This window comes from Ziziphus jujuba, chromosome 10, assembly GCF_031755915.1.
Source record: "Ziziphus jujuba cultivar Dongzao chromosome 10, ASM3175591v1".
Lineage (NCBI taxonomy): Eukaryota > Viridiplantae > Streptophyta > Magnoliopsida > Rosales > Rhamnaceae > Ziziphus > Ziziphus jujuba.
This window is the reverse complement of record NC_083388.1, coordinates 19,468,496-19,475,309: the sequence shown is the minus strand read 5'-3', so window position 1 is coordinate 19,475,309 and position 6,814 is coordinate 19,468,496. Positions and strand designations below refer to the sequence as shown.

The 6,814-nt window shown below is 38.7% G+C and overlaps 1 protein-coding gene across 3 annotated transcripts; it reads right to left on the bottom strand.

The window, feature by feature from the left end:
* Positions 1-1,806: 1,806 nt before the first annotated feature.
* LOC107411716 (FACT complex subunit SPT16) lies at positions 1,807-6,298 on the bottom strand. 3 transcript variants are annotated; one of them, XM_016019359.4, is made up of 3 exons: positions 5,960-6,298; positions 5,606-5,868; positions 1,807-5,272 (listed from the first exon to the last, which is right to left on the bottom strand). In XM_016019359.4, the coding sequence occupies exon 3, from the start codon at positions 5,253-5,255 to the stop codon at positions 2,055-2,057; it is 3,201 nt and encodes a 1,066-aa protein (XP_015874845.1). In that variant the 5' UTR covers positions 5,256-5,272; positions 5,606-5,868; positions 5,960-6,298; the 3' UTR covers positions 1,807-2,054. The 3 variants fall into 3 exon arrangements, with proteins under 3 accessions (XP_015874845.1, XP_048324062.1, XP_015874844.1); XM_048468105.2 differs by having other exon boundaries at positions 5,767-5,868; XM_016019358.4 differs by lacking the exon at positions 5,606-5,868.
* Positions 6,299-6,814: the final 516 nt, after the last annotated feature.

Genomic DNA, 6,814 nt, shown 5'->3' with positions numbered 1-6,814 from the left:
ACCAGTTTAATGGGAGACGTGTTAAAATGACTTATATTGTCCTATTCATCACAACTAAGGATATAGAATGAATGTTCTTTAACAAGCGACTATAGCACATAAAGAACCTGCCCTAGATGCAGGTTGTGGTATCAGGTCATGCTTTTGTATAACAACCAGCATGACAAATACAAAGTCCAGCACACTTAAACCTAGGATGAACAGAAAATGCAACCGTGCAGGAAAATAACAGAACTATGAGACCAACACAGAAATTGGGATTTTGAAAAACAGCAAAAGAAGTACAGCTTACTTAAATTTTTTGACAATGTCTTCATTGGATCATTCAAATCCAATATCTTCAGGGGATATGATTTCATATGTTCTTTTATGCTTAAGCATTCCATCCTCCAAAACATAATGCTTTTCAGAACTATGTGGATGAACTGAAAATGTTAACTAACTAAAAGAATGGAAAAGAGTAGAGGAACATCAAACTGAGAAAACCCGACTGATACGGATTAGGGAGAATTCATATGTGAAGCTACAAGAATAAAAACAACCATGCCTTGTAAAACCATTCAATATATCAAGGTGAAATGACGGCAGACTTTAAACACTTTTACGGAGTTATGCATCTTGTTCCAGCAACCAAAGTAACATGGTATGCACACTGAAACTATACATCAAAAATACAAATAGTAATCTTCCTACACACCCTCCTTCGCCCTCCCATACCAAAGAAAGAGTACAAACTTAAGCAGGTTTCTACAGGCACTTATAAGATTGCCTTCTACACCTGCTAGGCTTCTTGTACTTGTAAACTAGATATTGTCAGTCACATTTACCTTCCAACATCTGATTTTGAAAATGTCCCAAGAAAAGTAAACAAGCGTCTTTAAAATTTCTTTACAGCTACTGTCAGTAAAGAAACCAGTGCAGAAACTTCACCAATTTCTACAGAAACTCAGCACTACCCGTTGGAGTCAAACTTGGCAATATGCAAAGCTATAGCCAAAGGTTTCCCAATCACAAGATTAAAGCCTGAAACCAATACAATACAGCCATACACATTATAGGCATAGGATCATGGAGAATTATACGTCAGAGAGTAATTGTTCATTTTTCCCTCAATAGCTTTTCATTGTTTAAACTTATACACACTCATAAGCGTGTGTGTGTGTATATATATATGTATATATATAACGTAATTATAGAAAATATCAATGAGATATTTTCACAATTCAAGTTATTCTTTATGCACTACCAATTTAGTCCTCATGGATTACCCAACTTATGTTTTACCTATTCCCTCTACTAAACCCGTTGTTTCTATGTTCTGAAGTTTCAACTTTCTTAGCCAAGGGATTATGCCTCCAGACATGATCAAAATAATCAATATTAACAATTAGTCTTTATGCAAAAGTACAAGACAATAGTTATTATGTTCATAGCAAACATGTTGAACATACGCGGATATAAAAAGAATTCAAGAACAAAGCACACAAAACTTACAGCAACGCAGTCTCTTACCTATATTCACTCCACATAAGCTAGCTGGAATTTAATTGCACCACGACAAATTGACAATTACAAAACTTTCATAGTCCTAAATCCACAACAGGTTTTGTTTATTCTATGTGAACCATCCACCACTAAACTCCCAAAAACTATTTCTAATTCAAACTAAAGTAAAAACAATTGGTTCTTTGGAATTGCAATCACGAAATATCCACACGAAGAAAAATGAGATGAAAGAACATTAGCCAATCAATTAGCAAGATCAGTGAGCCAACCAAGTAAAAGAACAAATAAAAAAGACGACTGTAGAAATAATAACTAGAAATTTTACTTCAAGAAAAAGTAATGCTACCAATTTACAATACAAAGATCTTGACTTCCAGGTAACCTTATCTAGTAGAAAAATAGGGCTAAACCCCCAAGAAAAAAAAAAAATCTAGTTCAAAACAAGAGATCCAAGCTATGTCAGTGTACAGTAGCAGCAGCTGCTGCTCCTGCAGGAGACTAACCCAAAAAACATCTTAATGATGAAAACAAGCAATTTCCAGCTACATCTATCTCAATTTAGATCGCTTGGAGACAGTATTAATAGGACCAGCTCGAGACTTCCCAAAAGCTTTCGTCTTCCTTCTCTTCCTATCCTCCTCACTGTCATACTCAGCACCTTTCTCTCGGTCTGCATTGGTTGCTTCCCTCTCCAACTCTTCCCATGTCTTTCCTTTCTCTTCTTCTGAGTCATCAGTATCATCATCCTCCTCTTCCTCAGACTCAACCAATGATTCACTGTCAGAAGCTTCATCTTCAGAATCTGATTCAGGCTCTAAATCTGATGGTTCATAACCCTGGTCTGACTCTTCCGAGCGCTCTGATTCTGAATCAGTAGCTTCCAAGTTCAAAAATTCCCAACCGCCATCATCAATGAAGCTCTGAGGATCATCAGTGATAGTCTTCAGTATCTGTCGCCAGTTTAGATTCAGCCTGCTTTCATAATACTTAATATCTGTCGTGTCAAGCCATTCCTTGATGCCATCAAGTGCTGTGGAAGGAATTGAATCTATCCTAAGAACATCTTTTTTGAAGTCCTTGAACACAACTGTCATGTCAAAATTCTTCTGTCCAAGGCCCACTCTTTCCAGATTCACAATTTCAATCTCACCTAGAGTGACAACCAGGAAAGGAGTCTCTATCAGTTCAACCAGGCAAGTAGATGTTGGGACAATGAATGCAGAAGATTTATAGGGTACCCCATGGAAGCCAAGTTCTCTAAGAGGCTGATCAAACTCAAGGTCAAGGCCATTGAATTGAGGTTGCCCCCACAGATCATTCACCCGATTTACAAAACTCTGAAAACCCATGTTGATTTTATTTTTCCTATCCCTCTCCCGCTGCTCTTCTTCAATCTCGTCCGGATCATAGGCAGACCTCTTTCCACCTCCCAGGGTTTGAACAACATCCATCACCTCAACATAGAATTGCACATCCTTGGTTTTCTTATTCCCCACCATTATGTGGTTATGCAGATGAAAGTGCAGAAGAGTGATCATCTCATTCTCTGCTGGCTGGAAAAATGCATGCTTAATGTTTCCAAACATTATGTCCACGCGCTCATCTTGCCTGGTGGTAGAAAAACGAAACCCATTCACATGAGCTTCAAGTGTGCCTGGCATCTTCCTTCCACGACCACCAAAAGGAGGACGGATCCACAGGTCAGATAATCTGATTGGCTTATTTCTGTTACCAGCTAGCTGAAGTCTCTCCTGAGTAACCAAGGTTGCTCTCTCAGCTCGCTCAGACTCCCTGGCCATAACTTGCCGTCGAAGCGTTTTAATCATCTGTACCACCTCACTTATGTGCCTTCCATCCTTGGAGCGGAACGAAACCTCCTTCAGATATATAGATCCCTGGACCTTCAACGAGCTCGCATCATGAGGACTAAAAGGTGTCCCAGGAACATTGAAGATTATTCTAATACAACATGTTCTATTAGTATCCTGCTGGCTAGACACTGTCCTTATAGTAGAAACGTGAAAAGGGACCATACTCCCGTAAATAGGAAACAGAACAGCTTCATTCTTTTGGTCAATCTGAATCATCAGATCTTTTGGAGGGGGTAGATCATTTACATTCTTATAGGCCACCAGCTCTGTTGAAGTCCTTGCAGCAGCACGATGGTCTCCAGCCCCAGTTCCAGCACCTGCAAGTCTACGGGCAGTTTCTTCATTTTTGAGTCGGGCAAGCTCTGCCTGATGCTGCCTACGTAGTTCCTCTTTAGAAGCTTCATGGTTATCTGACCTTAATGTTGTCTTGGACATGAAGGCCTCTGTGCCATTAGCATCGTCTTTTCCTTTAGGCTTTTCTTCTTCTTGATCATCCTCATTGAACGAATATGCCACATCCTTCAAGGCTTTAGAACTTTTACTTGTCGCTACATCTGCCTTATCACTGTCAACAATAACTGTGTCAGCAAGCAACAAAGAAAAGGTTTGGTTCTTTGTGTTATTTGTTTGGTTCTGCAAGTTCTGAAATCCAAGAGACACATTGAAGACCATGCCTGCTTTTACAACCCGGTCATTTTTCGCATTAAGGTTCAACCCTGACTCACGAAATTCAAGACCAATGCCTGTCCCAGCAGACTTTGTCAGATTTGGAACTAATTCAGGTGCATCCTTCTCAACGACTGAAAGAGCTGCTTGGTATGCAGCACTGACTTTATTCCCAGGCTTCAACTCACTGATGGTCGCTTCATGGGCCTTGAGAAGAACCCCATATGCCTTGCTCTGAAGGGGATTGGCATCAATCAAATATGTCCTGGCAACATTGCAGCAGTAGCTATTATAACGGGCACCAACAGCGCATATGATAACACTAGCAGAGTCATAATAAAGTAGCTCATCATTGCTTGCAGCACTGGGTCTAAGATCAAACTGTCCTCCACTTTGAAAAATTGGAGGGTAACAGATATCTACATTCTCAGCCTTCAGCCTTGCACCAGCTTTAGATGGTTCTAGTATAGCCTTCTCGGTCTCATCCATCAATGCTGAATGGGTGACTTTTTTTTCCTCATCAATAACATTTTCCAGCTTTGGAACAACAATATTATTCATGACATTTGTGGTCAAAAAGGCTGCTTTCTTCACATTCACAAGCTCTTCCTTGCTTTTAACAGCAAGAAGATCAGACAATCCACTTGTTACATCACCAAGCAGGAAATTTACATTCTTTAACTTCTCAGCCCATTTTTCCAAGAGATTTCCTTCAGGAGCTTCTCTAGCTATGTATCCAACTACAGGGCTATCATCGCCATCTACCTTCAATTGAGCACGGATGGCACGAAATATAGCTTCCATTAGCGCACTTCCATCATTATTCTTTGCCTTCACATGCATCACAACTTCTACACCCACAGCCTCTTTGGCAGGTGCTTTCACAACATCAAGCAAAGATGCTTTCTTCTGGCTACACAAAAAATGGATTTGCTTCTGCATGAAAACCATAATAGTATCTGGAAACTCATAGCCTAGGAGCCAGATGTTCAGTGCTGAGGACTTGAGATACCGCAGATCATCCGATGGTGGAGGTGTTGCTATTGCAAGGACATCAGCAGAGCTCCACAGTTCAGATTTGTGTTTATTCCAATGTGAATAAAGGGCTTTCAATCGTGCACTGAATTTGACCAAATCAATAGCATATGCACTTCCTGCTGCAGTGGCTTTCCCATTAGGAGGCTGGCTACTTCCATTCCGATGATCAGCCATTGGAAAGTGAATTAAGCCTGCAAAGTCCGCAGAACACTTACATGTTAGTCCCAAAAAAATAAAAATTAAAAAATTAAAAAAAAAAAGGGAAAATTTACGAGGACGCAATGTCCAAATTTCTTCCTGTTTTCTTAAGCAACTTTATCAGATAAATTAACAATAAGCATAATTGTGTTCTACGCCTTAGTTCCACTATAAATAAATGTTCCACTATAAATAAATGAAGAAATAAAACAAAAAGCAAAAAGCACTTCGACGAAACAAATAAGGTTAAGGTAAAATCCTTGGTGAACCGTTTAGGAGAAAGGAGAATAATCACAAAACACAAAATCGATTCATAAACCACTTACTTCCTCAAAATCTAAAGCCAACAAATAGGCTACAACAGTGTCCCAATCGAAAACTCAGAAACTCAAAAAGACAATTAGGGTTTTCATATAAGTCGAAGTTCTAGGGCTACAAATAGTGTTCGAAAATGGTAAAAATAGCCAAATTAATGCAGCGAAAACACCAGAAATAAACAATCACAGGCTCCCATTTCTCATTCCCAAAACTCCGACCAATACCCCCATAAATTAGGGTTTTCCAAAACGAACGAACGACCCTAAAAAACCTACAGAAACACATAAAACCATCAAAAAAAAAATGTCAAGGGAATAAGAGCAGAAAACGAAAATTTATAAAGCCTTTGAAAGAAATTTCACCTTCGAGTTTGTCGAATACTGCGATTGCTGATTAGGGTTTCTCGAAATGGAGATTTAGAATACGGCCGCTAGGAGCAGTCCTCGAAACTCAAAGAACGAAAACAATTAGAAACTGAAAAAAACATTTATATATATATATATATACTTGTAGACGATGAAGCTGATTGAGTAGAAGGAGTTTTTGGAAGATGTATTTGGGAAAAATGAAGGGAGAAAAATTTAGGGTTTGAGAAAGAATTGAAGTAAAAGAGGCTTTGGAGAAGCAGAGAGAGCGATAGAGAGGAAAAAAATAAAAAATAAAAAGCGAGGGAGAGACTGAAAATGTTATTAAAAAAAAAAATATTGATTTTGAGGGCTCTAGAAGAGAATTTAAATGGGGGGCTCAGGGGGGATTATGCAGCTTTGCCAGTAACAGACTTTGTGTGTGACGGAAATAGGGCCACCATTCAAGCAAATTACACCCAACTTATAATCATTTTGGGATGTTATTTTTAATTTTTGTAAGGGTTTTTAAGGAAATTCGGATCCTTTTCTTCTGGGAGATAGTGGGACACGTAATTTCATTCCTTACGGTGTCGTTTCGATGGAAAGGGTTTTAATGGGAGTCCTGTGTCACTGTTTGTTTATCAGATATAAAACGCTGTCGTGTTTTTTCTGGGCGGTGGCGGGAAATCAATACCCTTTTGTTGAAAATGTGGCGGGAAATAAGGTTTTTTTATTGGATAAAAAGTATATATATAATTAATACAGATTTTCATCCTGATTTTGAAAAAAAAAAATAATAATTATAAATATGGATACATAGTCAGTAATAACACCAATCATTCCAGCATTTGGCATGGATTTTTTTTTAAA

What these genes read in the sequence shown, in the direction of transcription:
- LOC107411716 (XM_016019359.4), bottom strand. Translation starts at nt 5,255, where the DNA reads ATGGCTGATCATCGGAATGGAAGTAGCCAGCCTCCTAATGGGAAAGCC.